Consider the following 25,447-nt stretch of genomic DNA (forward strand, 5'->3'; position numbering starts at 1 on the left):
TAGTCTCCCATCTTCTATAAGCCACCTTTTCTCAAGCGCATCTTCTCTATTCCTTATTTTTTGAGTCACTTTCCATCTGTTTCAGTGCTGTGATTCTTAAGATTCTGAATAGGTATTTTTCATCTTGACTGAGAGTAGCTTGAGGTTTTTCCAAAAGGATATGCTCTGCCTTTACATACAAAGGTTTTTTTTTTTTTTTTTTTTTTTAAATCCATCAACATAAACACTTACGATATGTATTTAATACCTTAAACAAGTTAAGAAAGAATTATATGTGAGTGGTTTGCATTCTAAAAGGGTGGGATTTTAGGGACAAACAGATAAACATGACGGAAAAATCTAAGCTGGGACATGGTAAAAAATACTGCACATTTTACATAAAACGTGTGGTAAAGTTAAAAAAAAATACTGTGCATTATTATTTGTTTGGGTAATAAAGAAGACCATATAATTTAATTTATTGAAAACACTGGACACATTTTTAAGACAATATTAGGGAAGTAATTCTTAGGGGAAAAAATGTTGCTGCATGTGCATATCAGGATGACCCATTTCACCACATACATCAGTACGTAGGCCTATTTATTGGTTGTATGTATGTCCTTGAACGCATCATGTAAAGGCCGTAAACTTTTAGGATATTTCCCTGTTTATTTAAAAATGTAATAACGTAAGAATAGTAGAACTTAGTTAACATATACTACATTAAAATGCTAATAAATGAAAATATGCTAACAGATAACGTTAAAACGTAACTTTATGTAGTCTGTCAGTTAGTCCATCTCTGACGTTGCGTTCCAGCTCCTTCTCCGACCAATCACAGACGTCTCGCGTGAAAACACTTCCGGTTTGCTCTCCAACTTGCCTTTCCACCGGAGCGGCTGGTGTGAGCAGAAACCAGGAGTGAACACCACGTAGACCATAGGCTAAAAGAGGATATAAAGGTAATAATACTGACGTTTTCTGCGCTATTTAGCTCTCGAGCTACTTGTAGTGACTGTAAAATGCAGGCAGTAGTGTCAGTTCAGTCAGATATTGTGGCTAACAGGTAGCTAGGAGTGGTCTCAGTTAACCAGAAGCTAGCGTTAGCATGCTGTGTTTGAATGAGCATATGACTGGGGCAGGCTTTACACGTTTCAGTGGGGCTAGTTGAGTAGGATGGGGCTATTTGGAGATAAATGCCAATCATTTTTAGTAGTAGTGACGTGTTGGCACAAACAAGTCTGGCCTTGGTGAAGTATTTTGTCATGGGGTCATGGTGTAACCAACTTGTTGTAATTCTTGCAGATGCCCCCCAAAAAGCAAGAAGCCCCCAAACCACCTCCATTAATCGGACGTTTTGGGACCTCTCTGAAAATTGGAATCGTGGGATTACCTAATGTCGGGTATGTACATGTTATAATTAATGTGGGTCTTTGTAAAGTGCTGGGTTCATCATTGAGGGTTGATTAGTGCACTGTTGCTGACAGCCCTGACTCTTTTCTTGTAGGAAATCCACCTTTTTCAATGTGCTGACCAAAAGCCAAGCCTCTGCAGAGAACTTCCCATTCTGCACCATCGATCCAAATGAGAGCAGGGTACCAGTTCCCGATGAGCGCTTTGAGTTCCTCTGCCAATACCACAAACCAGCCAGGTGTGTGTTATGACTATGTGTCCTGATTTTTGTTATTTGTCCAACATTGATGGACTTCTGTCTCACCAACGATCACTTCCTTGTCTGGCTGTTTGTCTCTTTAGTAAGGTTCCAGCTTTCCTAAACGTTGTGGACATTGCTGGTTTGGTGAAGGGAGCTCACTCAGGACAGGGACTTGGAAATGCCTTTCTCTCCCACATCAGTGCCTGTGACGGCATCTTCCACATGACCCGTGAGTTGTCAATATTACGGCCGGCAGCTGCTGTGTAGTAACAACTGAGGAGAGTGGACAGGTGTGAGAGGGCAAGTTAGGACCCAGTGCTAGACTTCTTGAAGGGGAACAAGGCTCATTTTAAGAATTCACTGATGATATGCCTGTGCCCAAGACAAGATGATAAAGCCAGTGGCCTTATATGGCTGTTTTTTTCCACTTTATTTTGCGATTTAAAGTTCTACAGCAGATTTTGAGAACCAACAGTACAACCTCACAGCTGATCAAGCAGACATGTAATAAAAGGTTGCCACACACTAATAAAACTGTCCATAAGTCCTTGTAAAGCAAACCTTATCTTTTCTAGCTTCAAAAATTGTAATGCCTCTCTGACCCAGTGTTTAAAAGAGGGGGGTGGCTGCTTTCTTCAAGCAGTGGGTCATATGGCTGCTTTTATATAGACAACTTTTAACATTTGAGAGCTTCAGTGAAAGAAGGGTTTTCTAGGAAAACATGTTAACACTTCTCAAAGTGAAGTATAGTGGAAGTATTGTTTGGTATCGCTACTAAAACTCAGCAGTATAACTACATTTCAAAAACATCCAGACCAACTTGAAAGCTAGAAATTAGTGTGAAAGATTTTAATTTATTATTTGCCTGGTATGTAAAATCAGAGGTTGGGAAGATGCTAAATTGATTTTTCAGACCAAGATGACATTTAAATAGTAGCATTTACCTGGGTCCTCAACCTCATCCAAAAGTCTTAAGGCCCAGGCACACTAAACTGACAACACAGAACTAGTGGCCACAAAGGCCGACGGTTACGTTGATTCATGTTGCCTGTGTCTCAGCCAGAAATTTGCACTTGAACACCTGGCCAACCTGCACAGACGTTCTGCACCTGCATAAGAGGAATTAACTTTACATAGCGGCAGGCAGCGATGGTCTGTTTTCAACATTCAAAAAGGGAAACCTGAAGACCGACAGGACAGATTCAAGACACTACTTAGCACATTAACAGCACAACCTTATGGTGAAAAGACAAAGCGTATTTACCATGTGCCAGCAAACAATAACACAGACAATTACAAACTGTTCTGCGAAAGAGCTTAATGGCTAAAAAACGTGATATAACAAGATTGTTTTGACCTCACTTCTTCTTGACTTTAGTCCTTTGTTTGCCCTCCTCACTTCCCGTTAATCTTCTCAAGAAGAAGATCAGAGTGATCTCTCTCACTGATAGGCTCTGACGCTGATTCATCATGCTGAATTGACAGAAAAACAGGCGACAAAGGCCGACTAGTACCAACAGTGTGGGACACATTGCAAAAACAAAGGCGACAGACGCTCATTGACGGCCCAACATTTACCAACCATCAGCTTGGTGTGATGTGGCCCTTAGGGAGAAATAAAATCTGCGGATCATTCATGGCCGTTTGAACTGTGTAAAACTTTACATCCCAGTAATATCAGCTCTCAAGTTTGTGGCTTTATGAAAAAAAGTTGCATGGTCATGAATACCAACTGAACTGCTCAGGGTTTAGAAATAAAATGGTTGATTTAGTTTTGATTTAATAAAAGACCCTCAGATTTCAAAATGTGAATTTTTGTAACAGGTTGACTTCATCTGTCAACGCTGGTGTGTTTTAGGTGCGTTCGATGACGAGGATATCATCCACGTGGAGGGTAACGTTGACCCAGTGAGGGACATTGAGATCATCCACGAGGAGCTGCGACTAAAGGACGAGGAAATGATCGCTCCTATCCTCGACAAGCTGGAGAAAACAGCCGTCAGAGGAGGTGACAAGAAACTCAAACCTGAATATGTAAGTAATGTGTGTTTGTGCTAAGCATCTGTTTTCCTGTTTCACAATTGTGTCACTATTCATCACTGAAGGGGCATGAGATGATAATCTAACATCTGTCTGTAGACATCTCATAACCTGCTGCTTCTTGCTTCAGGACATCATGTTGAAGATAAAGCAGTGGATAGTGGAGGAGAAGAAACACATCCGATTTTACCACGACTGGAATGACAAGGAGGTAATGTTGTTTGTGTGTGTGCTTGAATGAGTTTGTGTGTTAGGCTTGTGTTTCTATTTCACTGGAGTTCTACCTTGTATAACTGATTTAATATTCTTAAAAAAATGTACTACTGGGCTGCTGTGTGGCTCAAGACGCATTGTATTCTCAGTGTAATGGGTTGAGGGAATACTTCACCCTCAAATGACCATTTGTACAGTACAGGCCAAAAGTTTGGACACACCTTCTCATTCAATGCGTTTTCTTTATTTTCATGACTATTTACATTGTAGATTCTAACTGAAGGCATCAAAACTATGAATGAACACATGCGGAGTTATGTACTTAACAAAAAAAGGTGAAATAACTGAAAACATGTTTTATATTCTAGTTTCTTCAAAATAGCCACCCTTTGCTCTGATTACTGCTTTGCACACTCTTGGCATTCTCTCCATGAGCTTCAAGAGGTAGTCACCTGAAATGGTTTCCACTTCACAGGTGTGCCTTATCAGGGTTAATTAGTGGAATTTCTTGCTTTATCAATGGGGTTGGGACCAACACAGTTGTGTTGTGCAGAAGTCAGGTTAATACACAGCCGACAGCCCTATTGGACAACTGTTAAAATTCATATTATGGCAAGAACCAATCAGCTAACTAAAGAAAAACCAGTGGCCATCATTACTTTAAGAAATGAAGGTCAGTCAGTCTGGAAAATTGCAAAAACTTTAAATGTGTCCCCAAGTGGAGTCGCAAAAACCATCAAGCGCTACAACGAAACTGGCACACATGAGGACCGACCCAGGAAAGGAAGACCAAGAGTCACCTCTGCTTCTGAGGATAAGTTCATCCGAGTCACCAGCCTCAGAAATCGCAAGTTAACAGCAGCTCAGATCAGAGACCAGATGAATGCCACACAGAGTTCTAGCAGCAGACCCATCTCTAGAACAACTGTTAAGAGGAGACTGCGCCAATCAGGCCTTCATGGTCAAATAGCTGCTAGGAAACCACTGCTAAGGAGAGGCAACAAGCAGAAGAGATTTGTTTGGGCCAAGAAACACAAGGAATGGACATTAGACCAGTGGAAATCTGTGCTTTGGTCTGATGAGTCCAAATTTGAGATCTTTGGTTCCAACCGCCGTGTCTTTGTGAGACGCAGAAAAGGTGAACGGATGGATTCCACATGCCTGGTTCCCACTGTGAAGCATGGAGGAGGAGGTGTGATGGTGTGGGGGTGTTTTGCTGGTGACACTGTTGGGGATTTATTCAAAATTGAAGGCACACTGAACCAGCATGGCTACCACAGCATCCTGCAGCGACATGCCATCCCATCCGGTTTGCGTTTAGTTGGACCATCATTTATTTTTCAACAGGACAATGACCCCAAACACACCTCCAGGCTGTGTAAGAGCTATTTGACCAAGAAGGAGAGTGATGGAGTGCTGCGGCAGATGACCTGGCCTCCACAGTCACCGGACCTGAACCCAGTCGAGATGGTTTGGGGTGAGCTGGACCGCAGAGTGAAGGCAAAGGGGCCAACAAGTGCTAAACACCTCTGGGAACTCCTTCAAGACTGTTGGAAAACCATTTCAGGTGACTACCTCTTGAAGCTCATGGAGAGAATGCCAAGAGTGTGCAAAGCAGTAATCAGAGCAAAGGGTGGCTATTTTGAAGAAACTAGAATATAAAACATGTTTTCAGTTATTTCACCTTTTTTTGTTAAGTACATAACTCCACATGTGTTCATTCATAGTTTTGATGCCTTCAGTGAGAATCTACAATGTAAATAGTCATGAAAATAAAGAAAACGCATTGAATGAGAAGCTGTGTCCAAACTTTTGGCCTGTACTGTATATCAATTGTTCACCCCGTCTTACATTGAATTCACAAAGAAAACATTGTTTTTCTTGCTTGCCTTCATGGTGAACAAAGAATCCAAAAATGATGAACTAAAGTAAAGGAGCAAAACTATATCAAAACATTTGTTTGTTTTTTTTTTTTGTTTTTATTTCAGCGAGATGAAAGAAATGTTTTTGTCAACAAAGTCTGGATTTGAACAGAGCATAGGAAAATGTCATATGTCATAAATGTCAAATGGCATACAACTGGACAAACAAGACTTGGATTATACTGATATTGATATAAAAATTGACATTTTAGGGGTGAAGCATTCTTTTTCATATCACAAAGTCTGCGTCCATCAGCCCTCATTGCCCTCATTCTTACTTTGTTTGATATTCCAACCTTTCCATGTCAATCAGTTTTACTTTGTGCATCTTCATATTTTTTTTTGGATTTTTTGACAAATGTTTGCCTCTTTCCCAATTTTTTTTTCTAGTGTGCAAGTTTAAAATTTACCTTCACACCTGCCCTGTTTGTTTTGGCTCACTCAAACTCAAGTTCTTTTGCCCCCTAAATGCGGTTTGTTGGGCAGGTGTGAGCACAGCAGTCACACTTGAGTGCGCAACAAAACAACCAGACCGAGTCCTCCTCTTCAAGAAGGTCTCAGTCCGGTTACAAACGAACTCTGGTGCGGTCTGTTTGTGGTGAGAACCTGTTCCAACCTGGCTCTGAACCAACTGCAGTCACATGACACATTGTTTGGGTTAAACATGAGCATGTTACAGTCCTGGAGGATTATTAATGTGCACCTCCTCCTGTACTGCCTTAATATGCACATTCAGCACATCCAATGCATCAAAACATTGTTTTCTAGTTGGAGCCGCGCCTCGTTTTCAAACTGTATTGTTTGACTCAAATGAACAATGACAGCAATATAGTCCATGATGAGCAGCGCTAAAATCAAGCTGCGTAGTTGTCCCTCCATTGTGACATTAGAAAGTGTCACATTTATCTTGCAAGTGTACTCTTCTTCAACGTTTTGTTTACTTCCTGGATTTTTCCTGCATGGAAATTCTGACCAATCAAGAGCAGCTTTCTCGCACAAGGCATTTGATCTGGTCCTCTTGTAAATGCTGCCCTGAGAACACAAACCAACTCTAGGCAATTATACAACTTCGTAAGAAAATTAGTCCCTGATTCAGACCAAAGCAAGACAGCTCTAGGTCTGAAAGCACCCTGAAACCCAGTGAGTGGTGTAATTTTCCTTTCTCTGTGGTCAGCTTGCTCTCTTGATGCGCAGAGTAGTCTGATTGGTCATTATAGCATTAGCAGGGTTTTGGACTCATGGGGACAAGCTGCACATTATCTCATTGGTAGATACTGAGAAATTAGTTTAACTTAAGAACTAAACTGTTTTATAATTTGTACCTTTTTTAAATCCTCTGCACAGATTGAGGTGTTGAACAAATACCTGTTCCTGACATCGAAGCCCATGATCTACCTGGTTAATCTCTCAGAGAAGGATTACATCAGGAAAAAGAACAAGTGGTAGGTTTGCTTTCACCTTCACAACATGCATGATTGCTCGTGTTTGTCACATACATTTATTTTGTGTTATTATGTGGCTGCTGTTGTGAACACTCAATAAACTCACCCTGCTGCCTGTTTCTAACAGGTTGGCAAAAATCAAGGAGTGGGTAGATGCTCATGACCCCGGTGCTCTGGTCATCCCTGTGAGTGGATGTATCGAGTCTAAGCTGCAGGACATGGAGGAGGAGGAGAGGAAAAAGTACAGCGAGGAAATGAAGACACAGAGGTGAGATTTTTAACTCACAGAACAAGAGTATCATAGATCAGGTAGCGAAATGGTTTAAAGGGATAGTTCGGATTTTTTTAAGTGGCGCTGTATTTGTTCAAATAAATGGGGCTTTAAACATTGAATCTACCTTTTTAAAGATACACGTTTGCTTGACTGCTCCATCATGTCGTCTCTGTGTGTTTCTAGTTGTCTGACCAAAATAATCAAGACCGGCTACGCAGCACTACAGCTGGAATACTTCTTCACAGCGGGACCAGATGAAGTGCGAGCATGGACCATCAGGGTAAGTGCTGTGATATGAATATTTCTTCTTTAACTCTCAATAGATCCTAGACTAAAAAGTATATTAGAAATCACCTGTATTGTTAGTTGAAGGTTTCATTCAATCAGATCCAGTCCAAGTTTATTTAAATAGCACGTCAGACATAAGAAGAAGCATACAAAAGAAAAAAAAAGGAAAATAAGTCAATTAATAAAAGCAAGAACAAACGGTAGATTTAAGGAATTTGAGAGGCATATAATTATAACAAAGTGACACATATAAATGGCCTCGGGGAAAGCAGTGGCAACTGGAAAAGTTCAAGCCTCAATTTAAAAGAACGAAGAGTTGGGGCAGACCTCAAATGTTCAAGAAGTTTATTCCAAATTTGATGTGCATACCGATAGTAAGAGGGACCTGCTTCTTCAGGTTTGGTTCTGATACTGGGGACGCAGAGCAGAACTGTTCCAGAGCAGCATGTCAGGCATGTATTTTGGTCCCAAACCATTCAGTACTTTGTAAGTTGATTATTATATTTTAGATCAATTCCTTGATTCATAGGATGCCAGTGCAAAGATGTAAGAACTGGGCTGATGTGTCCCAATTTTGTGGTTTTAGTGATGACTCAGGCAGCAGCGTTCTGAATAAGCTTCCGTTGTTTGATTTGTTTACAGAGGCCTGAAAAGACATTGTGACAGTAATCATGTCTTCTAAAAACAAAGGCATGAACAAGTTTCTGTTGCTCTTGCTAAGACATGAGTAAAGCAATATTTTTTAACAGTTAATTTCTTAAAAGCAAAAGAAATATTCTGTAAAACAAAGTTTTAATTGGAGATAGAGATGAGAGATATTCATCAACTTATCTCAAATGGCAAGAGCCCATGTTGTCAGATGGGAATATTACATATTTATGATCAGTGGTGGGACAAATAATTATGTCATCACATCATTGTATTTTCTCTCTTTTTGGCCACATAATAATCTTAATAATTTGCATTGAGTATAGTAGGTCACTGAAGTGCAACACTGACAACGTTTACATGCACAAAATATTCAGTTTTATCGCCATTATTATGAAAAAGACAATATTCCTATGAGGTTGTTTAGATTGCTAATGAACATGAATATTCCACTAATATTCCCATGTACATGAAACTACATACTCTGATTAACATGCCCTAACATGTTGTTCATCACGTCAAAATACAGAAAAGTGAAAAGGCTGGAGTCGCTTGTGTCATTTTGCTTTTTTGCAACAAAATAGTTGCCTGTGTCCAGGAGGTCACATGGAGGTCAGAATCTGATTTCAAAACAAAATAAAATAAAATAATAAAAAGAAACTGAATTAAATTTAATTTAATGTAATAAACCAAAATCAAATAAAAAGAAATAAACAAATAAAATAAAATAAATAATAATGACCATAAAAATATAATAATAAAATAGCAAAGATTTGAACATACTTTCATACAGACAACAGCATGACACATTCTAAATAAGTGCACTCTAAAATATCCTTGGCGTAGGATTTTAAAAGGTGTAAAAATAGGAGCGAAAAATGTTTGTGGGTGTGTTAAAATATACACTCAAATAGACGACAGCATGACTCTTTAGTCTTTAGGAGCCACCATACAAGGCTTCATTGAATATTATTTTAACATCACATTTTTTGCTTTTTGAAAATTCATTCTGCGTTTGTAGCAGCATGTTTTTGGAGAGTTGCAAAAAGAATTTACTGTTTGTTTGTTTTTTTGACACCATAATGTGCGTGGGCAGCATTTACTGTGATGTCTGTCCTTGTCTGTGATAAAATTCTTCAGTTTGGCAGATGTGTTTCTATTTTTTCAGTTCTTTTTTTTAATTTAATTTCCTCATTGTTTTGTTCCAACAGAAAGGGACCAAGGCTCCTCAAGCTGCAGGAAAGATCCACACTGACTTCGAGAAGGGCTTCATCATGGCCGAAGTGATGAAGTACAATGACTTCAAAGAAGAGGGCAGTGAAAGTGCAGTGAAGGTGAGTTTTTCATAAAGCCCTAATTCTAATCTCAAACTGTCGCACTGTTGAATTTCTGCCAATAACAGCATTTGACTTCCTGACAGCTGTCCTTGAAAACAATTCAACTGTGTCCTCTTTCACAGGCTGCTGGAAAATACAGGCAACAAGGCAGGAACTACGTGGTGGAGGACGGGGACATTATCTTTTTCAAATTCAACACACCCAACGCGCCTAAGAAGAAACCATGAGACCACTTGATCACCAGGGGGAGAACTCAGAATACTATTTAGCTGGGCCTCTAAAAGCTGCACTGTGTGCTGGTTTTCATTCTTCTCTTATGAATTCAGAGGATCAAGTCATGGCCTGGTTGGTCAGAGGTATTTACACAACCAGCCTCCCAGGTCTGGACCAGAATATACTCAAATGATTAATACTTCTGTACAAGCATAGCTACATTCCTATCTGTAATATTTGGAGCAAATTTTCACACTGTACCAGTCAGACATCTCTAAAAACACTTCATTAAAGCTTTCATGATCTCAATGAAGAACAGGTATAGCTGAACTGAGAAATATAATATTTTTGATAGAGCATGAGCTGCACATTGTTTTCTTATTGATGCTGGCCCTGTCCTGTTTTAATACGCATCAGACAATGAGAGCTTGTCCTCTTTTTCTAGATGCTTTATGATCATTTACACCACAATGCTCAGAGAATTTATTTTGTTGTTAATGTATCTTTAAGACGGTAATTCCTCTGTATAATAACAGCTTGCCTTTCTGTCATTAATTGACCGTTAATCGTCATGTTAACTGCTGATAAATTGGCGAACTCTCATCATAACAACGTGCTCCTCTGAGAGTTCAGGTTCTCGAGTTGGAAAGTTGTTCTTCTGACTTCGGTGTGTTCATGTGCTTTAAGTCATGATGTAAAAGCAACATGGACGCTGTATTTTATTACTCAAAGCATTTAAACAACACATTTATGACAGTTTAAAGCTCTATATTACAAAGTGATTTTGTCTCATGCTTGTTGCTGCACCAGTACATCCTCTAAAAGTACTTAAATATTCCTTATCCTGATTAATGCTAATAAAAAACATTTCTAAATAATCTAGCTCACTCTACGCGGACTGCAACTAATGGTTACAACCTAATACCATATTACAAACTACATGCGAGCAAAAAAGTGACATGTAAATTTATAATTACTATCAATTGAACATATGCTTTCATCCGCCATGTTTCTGCATATATGACGTCAACTCTTGCCCTAAATCTTTCCGAGTTGTTCTGACTTTGGGAGGTGTTCATGTGAATTTTCTCAGTCGGGAACTAATTTTTCTGATTATTTTGATACCACATGAACACAGGGTGTGCTCAATCTGTGAATCAACGCCTATATGATAAAAACTTGGTAAACAGTGTCACCATGAGTGATAGTAATATACGGCATGTGTTGTTTGCTGCAGGTGCCTAATCAGCATTTATTAAAAAAGGAAAATATGAGTAAGTTTAAGTCTTTGTCCCTAAAATTACAAACTAGTTTCTCAGTTCATTTATGCCTTTTGCTCGGTTAAACGTTCCTGGATTTGTGCTAATTACAGTTAAGTCATAATACTTAATATGATTAAGCTAAAATATGCGGTGTCTATCAAAGTTTGACTGGTGCTGTGTTTACTGTTAAGAGAAAATGAAATCTATCACTCAGTGTTGCGCTTTGGGTCGGTACTGTGCCGTATTCTGAGAAAGAAGGCTATTATTTTAAAGAGAGCAGGAATCCCTGACAGTGCAGGATGACACACCTGAGTGGAGATCGTTGTTATACACGCTGCTTTTATGGACTTTGCTTTGGGCTAGTGAAAAGAAAAAAACAAACAAAAACAAGACGACATTTACATTATGAACTTCACCCCGTGTTACAAGACAATGCTTCATTGTAAATCAGCTACAAGAGTGCTCTGTGGATCATCTGGATTGTACAGCTTCATCATGTCTCGTTTCACCTCACTGCCTCCACAGTGTGAATGTCTTTATTTTCAAGAGCACCCAACAATCCCGTCATTACACATACTGTGGAAGATAGAAAATCCAGTCACCCCGAGGGTGCCGGGATGTAATATATGTCATCCTCATCAATATGCATGTGTCAATAAAAGGAGACAAACCTGTCACTGCTTTGTGTGTCTCTAATTTTCCCTCATTATGTTAGGGGTTAAATGCCATACAAGGTTTTTACAGTGTTTAATTACAACCAATTAATGAAGTGATATATTTTAACAAGCTATTATCAGATTAATAACTCTTATTTGTCTTTAATGAGGCTTTAATAAGCTTTAAGTAAGAAAAAAAATAACCCAGCTGTCTAAAGTTATCACAAAATGCAACACACTAGAGATTATTCAGACTTAAACACAGCTTTTCCCCACAGCAATAAGGACATTGAATGAATTCAAATACACAGGATGAACTTTTCTTATAAGTGTAATTACTACACTTTATGTGCAATATTCACAGACGTGCTATGTAGGTCTTCACCTTGTACACTTATTTATTGTCTGATATTTATTAGTGTGAGGATTGGATGGTTGAATATATGGAGGATGTGGTTTTAACTGTAAGCACCTTACAGGAGTAGCACTTCTAATTTAATTCTGTCTTTTATTATGCAAGGTCAATAAAAGGCACTCTGCAAACTAATTTAAGAAAAGGGGGAAAGAAATAAAGGTAATTTCATGTGCAAATGTAATATATTTACTCATTTAAATTTTAAATTAATTGAGTTTTACAATGGAATCACAAAAGTCATTTTAAAAGTATTTTTATTTTATCTACTTGTGTCTGCCTGTTTAAAACAACTTCAGATTTACAAGTTGACTTAAATATAAAGATTTAAAGTTGTATTAGACTGTTTTATAATCGAAACTGCTGTTTCTGAGGTCATAAAGGAACTTTTACTCTAATTCTTGACATTTTTTCCTGCCTTAAATTAGTTTACACTTTGTGCTCACTTAATTTAAGGGCAGTTTTCTTTTCTTTGTTTATAAATGCATTAGTTAATTCAATATATAGCTTTATGCATTGACATTAATTTATAATTAAACACTAAAAGTCATTACTGCAGTGACACACTCATGCTCCACACAGGTAGGGATGTAATCGTGTGGGAGTTTTTATTTATTAACAATCAATTTCAGATGGCAAAATAGCTTTTTTTGTGGACCAAACCCTTAATACTTTCCCCAATATATCAATAATAACAACTTTGAGGACAGTTTGTCATTTAAAATGTTCATTTATAGATGTTATGTTAGCATATGTTCTTTTTATGTTAAATGTGACAATATGGACACGAAATAAACCATCAGCTACAGGTTAATACATGTCTGTAACACATAGTTTTAAACTGCTTTGTTACAAGGAAGTAATGGAGGCCAACAGACGTTATACAGTTAACATGAAACTTTAAAAACTAACTCTCGTCGCAGGTCTGAGGCATGTTTACTTGTTGCGACGACAAGAAATCGCACTGAAATAAGTCAACGACTAATATTAAGAACATATAGCTTGGTTGTATATGTAAAGGATTAAATAAAGTGTGTAATTTCGACACAGACGCCGCCGTTTTACAACTATCTCTGTTGGGAATTTAACAACTGCATTCCATCTCTTGTCTCGCTACACAACAAACAGGAAACACACGTCCCATGAAAAGTGACTGGCATTCCGCTCAGCCAATGGCGTGCGGCGAAGCCTTCGCTCAGCCAATCGCGTTAGAGAAGAAGGGCGGGACGTCCTGTAATGTGATGCAAATTCGACGGTCAAGCCTGTTAGTCCCACCTTTTTGTGTTTCCCGCACCGTCAATCAAAATAGAAAAAAATCGACCCGAATTCACCGATCAACACTAGCCCGCCTTTGATAAAATAATCATGTTTGGAGTTTAGTTTATCAGATAATCCTCCCGGTTACTACCATTCACGCTATGACTGGTACGTAAACATTTAGCGCATCGAAGCGTGCAACTAATCGGTGAGTTTGTGCAACCTACAGCGAAGCAAGCTGCGTCTTTTTATCTTTTGCTCTGCTGCTAACTAGCTAGATATGGTTAGCTAACCGAGCTAGCTGGCTAGCCACGGAGTTGACAAAGTAAACAGTCAATCTGGGCCGAAATCGCCACAGAATCTGCGCTGCAAAGTTGAATTTCGCAGTCAGCTCCTTTTGGACTGGAGAGTGGGGATGCTTTGCGGGCTTTTCTGGCAGGCAGGAGTTGAAGATTACAGAGTTTTGCTGAGTTTCCCCCTCTCTCCCTGCTAGCGCCAGAGCAGCCTCTGAAACAAGGAGAAATGGCGTCCGCGGACGTGGACAGCAGTCAAAGCGAGTTTCTGCAACCCGCCGGCGCAGCGGAAACACAGGTATCCGACATTTTCTAGCTCGTCTTTCTTGCTCGCTTTCGATTTCTGGTTGTGTTTTTGAGAGCATGAAGTTCACACGTTTTAAAATTTTGATGGCATGGGGTGAAAGCCGTACACTTCCTGTGTTCCCCTCAATAACGGCCACCCACTTTACCCCTGTAAAACCCGCCCATAGTGGGTAGGACACTGAAGTCAGTCACTTGGGTCGGCTCACTGGAAGATAGCCGGTGTACCTTGGGCTGGGAGGATGCCGGGGTGTGATAATATTGCAGGGATAGCCTCCATAATCAAAACAGTAGTGTTCAATTGTGTTGCAATAGCCACCCATCCCCCACACCATGCTCTCGAGCCTGTTATCTCCTCTCTGTACACTGGTGGTTGCATCTAGGTTGTGGTTATTGCATCGTTTGCATCAGTGTAAATCCTGCATGATCCTCCACTCCCCATGATTTACTCTGCCTTTGATGTAGCAGCAAAATTCCTGAATTCATTACTGATTTGCAGACAATAGCCAGGCTGCTTCCCCTTTTCTGTGATGTAATCTGAAGCTGAGATGAGTCTTGTTGCTGAAGTGTGTTAATCTGAGTGTTCATGTTACTCCCAGACGACAGATATGTCAGCCATTCAGCTGACGGGTTCAGACCGATGGGAGGTGTTGACTCCTGTCTCAACTGGGAAAGAAGACCAGGGAATCGTTCACATTCCAAACTCTGGAATCGTCACGTCCAACGGGCAGTACGTGCTTCCTATTGGGAGTCTGCCCAGCCAGCCCATTTATGTTACAGCATCTGGGAATGAGGCCGCAGCCAACGGAGTGTCAGGCATTCAGTATCAGGTAAAAAGACACAGAAAGACATTTTCAGACACAATAGGGTTATATTCTCTCTGTGATCCTGCTCAAAACTGTCGCTCGCTCTTCCAGGTCATCCCCCAAATCCAAAATGCAGATGGGACACTTGCAGGATTCACACAGGGATTGGATGATGGCACTGGGCAGATCCAGCTCCTCCAAGATGGCACCCAGGGTAGCATTGGAATCAGCTGTGCCACGACAGCGACCACAGATCTCCTGACGCAGGCGGGCCAAGTACAGTCAATCCAAGGCGTCCCACTGGCTGGGGGGTCGGCATACACCGGCACAGTGCCTGTAGGGCTGCCCAGCAACATAACGTTCGTCCCTATAAACAGTGTGGATCTGGAGTCTCTAGGGCTGACTGGAGCGCAGACGGTCCCCATCGCGACAGGGGTAACACCCGAAGGTCAGCTGATCATGGGTGGCCAGACGCTGGACAATCAGGGTCAGGACACAGGCGTCAAGCAGCCGCTGGTGACGGTGAGCGGCGCCAACCAAGAACTCTACGTGCCAACCACCACTTCCTCCTCCAACAACTCCCAGCTTCCAGAAACCATCGACGGCACTGGGGTTCTGACCCAAGCGACTGCTGTGTCTGCAGGCGTGTCCGACCCCTCTACAGAGAACTACAACTCCCACAACCACCTGCAGCAAATCCAGGTCAGAGTTGTGTCTTAAACAATATGTCGTGTATGTGTGTCAGGCCTGTAAGATAAATCGGTGAGAAGAATGTTAAGTTCTGAGAAGGAAAATACAAATTTATATTACACGAAAGTATATATATTTTTTGTGAGGTGCTTGACGCTTTCTTTTTTTAGGCCTAAAAATCTGGGAGGGGAAAATACTCTTTGGTCCCCACAAAGGTCATAACTGGTGTTGTTTTGTGGATATCGATTGAACCACAATACTTTCTTATTATTATTCAAGATGTGTCAGTACTGGAAACAGTCAGTTACTGAATGCTGGCTTCAAATGTCTGATCAGACTTGGATTTTGTGTTTATTTTATTTTATTTAAGAAGGGACAATGCACATAAATTAACATGAACACTTAAGCCTATTATGTAAATGTGCCAGATTTTGCCACGCAGGCTAATTTTATCTGTGTTCCCTGGCAGGTTTTAAAAGTAAATACACAAGAGCACATAAGCAACGACATGTGAGACTTGTAGTCTTGTCGTACTTAACATTACTGAGCATTGTGAGAGTCGTTCTGGTATCTGTCAGGTATTGAATCAGCACTAGTATGTAGAAATTTAAAACACCAGCCCTAATGATTGACGAGGTCACAAGACAAAAAGGTCAGGAACCGCTGCTTTAAGGCCTCTCACTGTGTCTGACATGAATCCCAAATTTCCCAGAATTCATTTTGCAGATCCACCTAGATTATCCTCCCACTCTGGGATCTTTTGTTTGTTTCCTCTTCCTTGAACATGTTGAACTGTACTTCTGTGATCAGATGTCAGCTGGTGAATACAATGCTGTTGTGCAACCCTCCCTCCCTGAGGGTCAGCAACCACAAATGAATTCTTAGCCTGTGGGAAATGCTCTACCTTGAAATTTATTAATATGATCAAAGCTAACTATCCACTGTGCTGTGAAACCATGACCTCTGACGTAGAGCAGGGTGTCGGCAGGTCATTTAAAAGCCGTTAAAAATGCCTTCAGTTCTGAAAATATTAGGCCTTAAAGGTCTTTTAAATGCTTTTAGATTTAAATTTGAGAGGTCTTAATCACCACAGAAATGTAATCTAATTTAATTTATCCATCTTTTAATTTATTTTTGCCAGAATGAGTCCAGCTTTTCAGTGTGGCTGATGTTACACACATTTAACCTACCACAGAACATAAACTTTACTTTACACTTTACTTACTTGTTGGCAAAATGTAGACTAACCTTACTCACTCTAATAACCATATCACTTTATAAAACCTGCCTTTACACTGGACTACATATGTACTGCTTGCCTAAAAACTTACCTGCAATGCTTGAATAAGAAAAAGATCAATTCAGTCAATCAATTTTATGTATAAAGCCCAATATCACAAATCACAATTTGCCTCACGGGGCTTTACAGCATACGACATCCCTCTGTCCTTTGGACCCTCACAACAGATAAGGGAAAAACTCCCCAAAAAACCCCTTTAACGGGGAAAAAAATGGTAGAAACCTCAGGAAGAGCAACTGAGGAGGGAGATGATGTGTCTTAAATCTGGTTTAAAAAATGATCTTGAAAAAGTCCTTTAAATGTAAGTGTTGGATGCCTGTAGACATTCTGTACAAACACGACATGAACACTGTTTCTCAACCTTTGTGAATAATTGTAATTTATTCCCATTTCTCCGCAGGTCTCATCTTCTAACGCCACCACTATCTCGCAGCCCATCCTGCAGCTGTCCGGGGACAGTCAGGCCCAGGTGGCCCAGGTGGCTCAGGGTCAGGACCTGACCGCAGCAGGTCAGACTCTTCAGAGTGTACAGCTGGTCAACCCGGGGACCTTCCTCATCCAGGCTCAAACTGTCACCGCTACTGGACAGATCCAGTGGCAGACCTTCCAGGTAACCTATAAGGAGTGTGTGGGAAGTTTAACTTCATGTCTTAATGCAACAAAGTGGCCCTATGGAAGTTGTTTTTGGGAAGTATTTAAGTAGCATGTTGTGTTTTTGCACTATGAATCTCGTATCCCACATGGTTCGCACAGGTGCTGGAAATCCTTAAAACACTTGAATCTCAATTTGATGTTTACAAGGTATAAAAAGTCCTCAAAGATGTTTGAAATTGTAATTGCGTTACGTTAGAAATAAATCACTAGCTGACCAAGTAGTTTGCTTTTCAGCTAAAGAAATAAAATAAGTTAGATTGTACTAAATCAATGGTTCCCAACTGGTGGGTCGCAGTCCAAAAGTGGGTCACAGGTCCATTCTGAATGGACTGCAAATGACTCACGAACATGTCAGTTTTGTAAAAAACACACTTTATTTTAGAGTACAGTTAATTTCCAGCACAAAGCTTTTATTTTGAAGTGTCTTTTCCTGCTGTAGAGTGAGTGATTAACAGACAGCTGCGTGACAAAGGCAACAAAGTCACTCGATGACATGGTGAAAAGCAGATATGATGCTGAATATATTAAACTGTGTGGACTTTGAACTAATGGCTAAGAACAAATCTGGACCTTGTGGTTGGACCAGTTTGGAACCACTGAACTAGATTGTACAGGTGTACCTAATAAAGTGGCCACTGAGTGTATGTACTGTATATAAATACGTAATTTACCACAGCTCTAAGGTGCTGGAAAAGCTTGAAAGTGTATGTTGAAAAATGCTTAAATAGGAACCCTGATCCCACCTCTCTCTCTGTAGGTTCAGGGGGTCCAGTCACTCCAGGGGCTCCAGTTGCCCCAGGGGCAGGGGCAGGCCCAGCAGCTGACCTTAGCCCCGGTCCACACCCTCCCTCTGGGCCAGGCAGGCCAGGTCAGCCTGCCCAACCTCCAGACAGTCACGGTGAACTCTGTAGCACAAAGTGGAATTCAGTACACACAGGGGGAGGACGCAAACAGTCCGGCAGGTATGGGACGCCTGCACGTGCTGTACAACCCCCCCCCCACACACAGATTACACTTCATTTTAATCAGCAAATGCTACATTCCTCGTGTTAAATCATGCCTGCGTCCCTGGTTCAGGTATCCAGATAAAGGAGGAGCCGGACTCTGAGGAGTGGCAGCTGAGCGGAGACTCCACGCTGAACCCCAGCGATCTGAACAACCTGCGCGTCCCGATGGGAGACGAGGACATGGAGACGCAGGGCGGGGAGGGCAAGAGGCTCCGCAGAGTAGCCTGCACCTGCCCCAACTGCAAAGAGTCTGGAGGAAGGTGGGTGGGCCTGTCGGAATCACACGCATTCGGATACACAGATACGAGGAGGTGTAGATGTTCAGCTCAGCTCTGAGAAATGGAAAGGAAGTGCTTTAGTAATCTCTCATTTGGGAAATTATTATACATTTATTTGTTAATTAGAAAAGATAGAAAATTAACTCTAACTCAACGATGCCCTAAAACTTTATTAAACATCGTAATTACAGTAATAAAAAAATATTACAGCGATATGATGCAGGTTTGTTCAGCGACAGCCAGTTTTCATACAGCCATAAATTCCATTTAAAGACACTTGTCAGTGATGCCCGCAGATGTTTCCATTCCAGCGGCTGTGCTAAACTCTTGATGCCTCACAACCTCAAATATGCTTCTCTTTTATTGCTATTTATAGTTGTAGAAATTTGTGTTTAACTGGAAATGATTTGTTGCACCCAGCTTTACATTTCTGTACTGAAGCAGTTTAACTGGTTTTACATCTTGTTTTTGTGGCATCAAAACTTCAGTTGCAAATTCATATTTGCATGCAGAAGACATTCATGCAAATACAAAATGTGAATGTTTTGGCTATTCCCTGGTGAGCACAGTGATGTAGGATGATTATTCTTTTATTATTAAGCATTTCTTGCTTGTGTTGTCACGATACCAAAATCTTTGTTTCGGTACCAATACCAATATGAATTTCGATACTTTTCGATACTCTTTGGTACTTTTCCTAAGGAAAAGTCCTTTTGGATACAAACCTTTAGAACAATAAATAGTAGGGGTGTAACAGTACCAAAAAAATTATGGTTCGGTAAGTACCTCAGTACGGACGTCATGGTTTGGTAACTCAAATGTTCCACCAAGTTGTCTCGTGTTGTCTCCCTTTGCGAGGCAGACTTTGTCTTGTCTTTTTTCACGTGCGCCAGCTGCGAATGTTGATACAGGTGTTGTCATACACACCACTTGCGCAATCTGTGCTCCAATAGGAACAAGGAAGGTGTTTGTGTGCATAAATGAGTAAAATAAATTAACTAAATTAATGAATTGAATCAATTTCAAAGTACCGGTATTTTCCAAATGCAGTATAGTACCGTTTGGAAAACTCTGGTACCGCTGTTCTATTTTAGTACCGGTATACTGTGCAACACTATTTCTTGCATTGTTGTGTCTTTTATAAGCTGTGTATGTCTTTAAAGTGCAGATTTTCTGCCTCTGCGTTCAGCTGTTTGTGTTTTCGTCTTATTTTGCATTTTTCTGGCACTTGACAGAGGTTCAGGCATGGGAAAGAAGAAGCAGCACATCTGCCACATCGCCGGCTGCGGAAAGGTTTACGGGAAGACGTCCCATCTCCGAGCTCACCTGCGCTGGCACAGCGGAGAGAGGCCCTTCGTCTGTAACTGGATGTTCTGCGGGAAGAGGTTCACCAGGAGCGACGAGCTGCAGAGACACAGGAGGACACACACAGGTGAGATGACACTGATGAGCCTCGCCACTTTGGTTTTATGTTGAGTGCAAGTTATAAGGTGTAAATGAGTTACGTAATTCCATGTTGGAAGACAACATGAACTTTAAAGGAACATAATATTTAGTTTGTAGGACATGTTCCTGTTGTTAGACTTTGCAGCTAAAACGTAACAGTCACCAAAATATTTTCATGTTCGTCCGCAGCTGTCCCTTCCATTGTTTTTGGTTACGCAATGTTCAGTGATAAGAGGTGTCAAGTATCATCTGTGAAGTGAGAAACTTGCAGCAGCTCCAAAACTAAATGCTCAGACATTTTGAAATATTCACTGTGAAGTTGGGTTGTTTTATGAAGGCAGGAACTAGCAGAGACCTCTGTTCAGCATCACAGGAGATGAATATATGGTCTGTAATCATTACTGAAATTATCCCAGCAGCATGAACAGTATTCATTATAAGTATTTGATTTGATAATTGCTTACAGTAGAAAGTAACTAGAATTATACTGATCATTTATCAAGTATAACACCATAAGTGTTTTATGTATGTCAATATTTTTGTGTGGTTTAAAGTCTTGTGAAGTATTGTGTTTCATCTGATGGCAAGACAAATTTTCTTTTGACTTTTAAATACCCAGATTTAAAAAGGAATCCTAGGATGCTGTTGCTGGACAATCTCTGATGGAGATTATTATTTTTAAATGTATTTGTAGATGATTTATTAACAAAGCCTTAGTTAGATTATAATCGTTCTAATTAAAGCCCTGTAGGAACAAACACAGAATGTCCCTATCACGATGTAATATGTCTAATTTCCATGGACAGTCTTAGTCACCTGTTTTGGCTCTACATCATTAGTGTCTCAAAGTGCGGCGTACAGGCCAAAGGCAGCCCCCAGAAACTCTTAATCCATTCTCTGAACATGCCGTGAAATGTATGCATTATGAGTAAATCATCTGTGGTCCACTTCAATTCCAGTACTTTCAGTAGCTAACAGTTAATACACTACTCGGCTACTGTGTTAAACTGAGCCCCTCTAACAAGCGGCTGTCATGAGAAATTACATTCCTTCATCAGCTCTAGTGTGTAAATGTGGAAGTGAGATTGAATAGATGATTTGTTTTATGTGTGCACTTTTCCTGTGTGGTCCTCAGTCATATTCTGGTTTCCCAACATGGCACTCAGTCATCACAACTTTAGGAACCCCTTGTGCAGTATGTCCGAAAACATTTCATAAAATAGTATGTCATGAAAAAAGTGAAGAGTATGCCTTTAAAAACGTATATAGTATAGATATATAGTATGTCATAAAAAATACACATTATAGTAAGCCATTAAATAGATATGTAGTATGTAATTAAAAAGTGATAGTATAGTATACCAAAAAAAAATAACAGTATGCCAATTTTTTTTTTTTTAGAATATAGTATGTCAAAAAAACATCATAGTATTGTATGCCATAATGAAAAATCTATAACAGATTATGTAATAAAGAAGTCATAGTATGTCATTTAATAAATAATAATGTAGCAAATGTCATATTATAGTATAATAGTATAGTGTGTCATTATATGTTATGACAGTGTATTATGTCATAAAAAATCATATTATAGTATGCCATTAAAAACTGTAGGCGGGGGCGTCGGTGGCTTAGTGGATAGAGCAGGCGCCCCATGTATAAGGCTGTTGCCACAGCGGCCCGGGTTCGACTCCAGCCTGTGGCCCTTTGCTGCATGTCATTTCCCCTCTCTCTCTCTCTCTCCCCCTCCTTCACACTTAACTTTCCTATCTATAAAGGTAAAAATGCCCCTAAAAATATCTAAAAAAGAAAAAAAAAACTCTAGGTGCAATAAAAAGGAAAACCATGCCATTAAAAAAATATCATAGTATAATGGCAGTATGCCAACATTTTTTCTTTAGAATATAGTATGTCATACAAACCTCATGGTATGATATGCTATAATAATAAAAAAAAAAATCTATAATATAGTATTTATTTAAAAAAAAGTCATAGTATAGTTTGTCATAAAAAAAATCATAGTAAAGCATGCATTTTTTAAAAATAATATAGTATGTCATGAAAACATCATAATATGCTATAACAAAAACGTGATTAAAAAAACACGTCAATAAAACCTGTAAAACTCGCTAACACCTGCTTGCACCTGGCTTTTTAATGCAGTGGGAAAGGTTTTACTTCCCATTCACACTAGGGTCAAATGACTTTACAGTAATTACAGGTATTTATCAGCTCAGGCTGTGATTGTCATTGATGGAAACACAGCACCCGCACGAATAGGCTAATTTTAGCCCCTTTAACTGGCAAGATGCAATGACGCTCAATCACAGAACACCACCGTTATTGCTCAAGCAGCTCTCAAACATTGATTTAAATTAATCTGCACTGCGTTTAAAAGAGAGACTGAGGCTCCATGCTGCTTTCTACTGTTTACTAACCTGTTGTTCGGCCTGTCGGTGATGTTGAACATGACACACCAAAAAGAAAAACCACACACAGAGCCCTGTACACAGCTGTGGTCTACTGGCAATAGGAAAGGAGTCTATCACCTATGTAAAGCGGGTTTACCCTTTTTTAAAAAACCCGCGTACACAAAATAATTTGCGTGGAAAAGGGTTAGAAGACTTTCTAAAGTGAATGAACTTGCTAGTACGTTTTAGACGCTTTACAATTAAGAAAATAAACCTATCAGTGCTCTCTTGTGATCAAACTTTGCAAAGGTGTGAATGTTTCTAAATTACCCCTAATCAGGTTTTTGGTCTGTGCCACAGTATATTGATACTTAATGGCAAATGTATAAAACAAATTAATTGGTCCAGTCTATTTATCAGTCAGTGTCTGATGGTGTGTGTGAACCAGTAAAGGTTTTATTTGCTCTGTGTCTGATGTTTGTGTGTCGCTGACCTCACAGGAGAGAAGAAGTTCGTGTGCACAGAGTGCTCCAAGAGGTTCATGCGGAGCGACCACCTGGCCAAGCACATAAAGACTCACCAGAATAAAAAAGGCGGCGTCCCCTCCTCCACGTCTCCGCCCACCACCGACGCCGTCATCACCGCCGACGGCACCACGCTCATCCTCCAGACCGCCGCCCACGACCTCGTAGCCAATCAGGAGATCCCTTTGCAGCTGGTCACCGTGGCGCCCGGTGAGGTTATGGAATGAGGGGCTGAGGTGGTGATTTTTTTTTTTTTTTTGGTTGGAGAACTGGCCTATCACAGGGACCTCTTGGGCTTCTCTCTGTCCCCCTCTTACCTTTTTTTGTTTGTTTGTTTTTTACATATGAATATATACGTAAATATATATGACAAATATATATATTTTAAGTAAGAGTTATCATGACTTTATGTTTGTTTTTTGCAGTCTTTTTATAGGCGGGCAAAAAAAAAATAACATTAAAATGTGGTTGCTATGTACACGCATAAACACACACACACATACACACACACACAGAAAGATGCATTAACACTCAACACGCGACATGAATACTCAACACGATGAAATGCCTTATTTTGTATCATACTCTTGTATAAAATGCTGGAGGTGCATGTGTTTTTTTAAGCTTTGCAGATGATGTAACTGTAATGGAGATACACGTGTTTGTGAAATGATGATGATGATGATGATGATGATGATGATGATGAGGAGGAAGGGGAGGAGTATCTGAAAGAGAGAAAAGGAAGTAGTGAACCTCTCTTGGATGATTGAATTTTTGTCTGTGGAGAGTTCTGACAGAACCGTGGTCTGTTTGAAGCAGCGCTGCATCCACGCCGAACTGTTGCTCTGCTGTCGCCATAATGACCGCTTCTGTTTTCTAAAGGAATAGTTCACCATTTTGGGAAGCACGCTCTTTTGCTTTCTCGTAGAGAGCAAGATGGGAAAGTTGACACAAATCAGTCTCATCTATCTCTGGGCAAGAAACCAAGCGTGTTCCCTCAACGATGTCAAACTCTCCTTGAATAAAGCCGCAGCAGCTGTCGCCCAATCAGCGGCGACTGTGATGTCATGCTGTGCTGCTTCAAGCAGAGCAGGAGGTTCAGCCGGTGTCAGAGTAGGACGACAGTGCCACTGATCTGAAGTTGTTTTCCGCCTGGAGGTGAGGGGGAAATAGATGCAAGCCGCTCTGAAAAAAGGGGCAACTTCTTCCAGCATCTGGTCAGTCTGAACAGAATGTCTCATCTGTCCTCACGAGCACGCCGTCCGCTGTGCTTGTCCACATCAAAACACATCTTTATTTTTCTTTCCTTTTGCATATTTTTGTTGTAAATTCAGTGTATCTCAGTTTTATCTGAAACTGTCTCCGCCGATCTGTGTCGCCTAAATGGAAGCCACATGATGGGGGTCATAGAAGCGTAGAGTGGTTACCTCTAAGTTCCTGCAGGCCTCTCCTTCGCCATCGTTGTCTGCACACGGCTGCAGGAGGAGAACGCGCACCGGCGTTGCCATGTGAAGAAAACAGAGAAACGGATGCAACCAATCAGAAAGCCCCCCCGAGGGTGTGTTTGTCATCGAACATTCCAGTTGGAGACCAGATGACGGTTACGTTTTGCAATAACTGCTCTGCTGGTAATTCTGGCCAGATGTCACTCAAGTCAAAAGGAAAACAATCATGCCATTGTTTGTTTTGTTTTGTTTTGTTTTTAATTAATGTAATCCCTTCCTCAGTTTGTCCTCATGTTTGTAGCATTCATTTACATGTATATTATCTTATTTTCACATTGTTCATAGAAGCCATTACTTAGTTAACTGAATTTGTTGTATCAAGACCTTATTTTAAGTGATTTTTTTAAAGAATTGGTGTAAAAATTGAATGTTACCTTTTGTAAAACCTTTTTTCAAATGGATCACAATAAAAGTATGAAACCTTCCAGTAACAGGTTTTGTGTCGCAGGGAGCTTCGGGGTACATTACACATGTAAGAGTGATTTTATCTCCTCCACACAGACAGGGGTACGGTTTCTTCTTTAAGTACTTCTTGGGCATTTGCATTAAAGCCAGAATTGAACTGCATTGTGGTGTGCATCTTAACCACTGGACCAACAGAAAGCCTCTGGTTGAAAGCCCACAAATATC

At 40.3% G+C, this 25,447-nt stretch overlaps 2 protein-coding genes across 4 annotated transcripts; both read left to right on the plus strand.

The window, feature by feature from the left end:
* The first annotated feature begins 840 nt into the window (after positions 1–840).
* On the plus strand, positions 841–11,952 carry LOC117267462 (obg-like ATPase 1). The gene is made up of 11 exons (XM_033643387.2): positions 841–944; positions 1,288–1,385; positions 1,490–1,633; positions 1,738–1,865; positions 3,495–3,670; positions 3,807–3,887; positions 7,156–7,253; positions 7,381–7,521; positions 7,711–7,807; positions 9,675–9,797; positions 9,923–11,952. The coding sequence occupies exons 2-11, from the start codon at positions 1,288–1,290 to the stop codon at positions 10,025–10,027; spliced, it is 1,191 nt and encodes a 396-aa protein (XP_033499278.1). The 5' UTR covers positions 841–944; the 3' UTR covers positions 10,028–11,952.
* A 1,680-nt stretch (positions 11,953–13,632) lies between these two features.
* LOC117267419 (transcription factor Sp3-like) lies at positions 13,633–25,244 on the plus strand. Of its 3 annotated transcripts, none has more exons than XM_033643321.2 (9): positions 13,633–13,808; positions 14,094–14,191; positions 14,796–15,026; positions 15,114–15,704; positions 17,393–17,602; positions 18,404–18,608; positions 18,724–18,913; positions 20,167–20,363; positions 23,289–25,244. In XM_033643321.2, the coding sequence occupies exons 2-9, from the start codon at positions 14,123–14,125 to the stop codon at positions 23,537–23,539; spliced, it is 1,944 nt and encodes a 647-aa protein (XP_033499212.1). In that variant the 5' UTR covers positions 13,633–13,808; positions 14,094–14,122; the 3' UTR covers positions 23,540–25,244. The 3 variants fall into 3 exon arrangements, with proteins under 3 accessions (XP_033499212.1, XP_033499213.1, XP_078031288.1); XM_078175162.1 differs by having other exon boundaries at positions 13,644–13,768; XM_033643322.2 differs by lacking the exon at positions 14,094–14,191.
* Positions 25,245–25,447: the final 203 nt, after the last annotated feature.

Source organism: Epinephelus lanceolatus, chromosome 15 (genome assembly GCF_041903045.1).
Source record: "Epinephelus lanceolatus isolate andai-2023 chromosome 15, ASM4190304v1, whole genome shotgun sequence".
NCBI classification, from domain to species: domain Eukaryota; kingdom Metazoa; phylum Chordata; class Actinopteri; order Perciformes; family Serranidae; genus Epinephelus; species Epinephelus lanceolatus.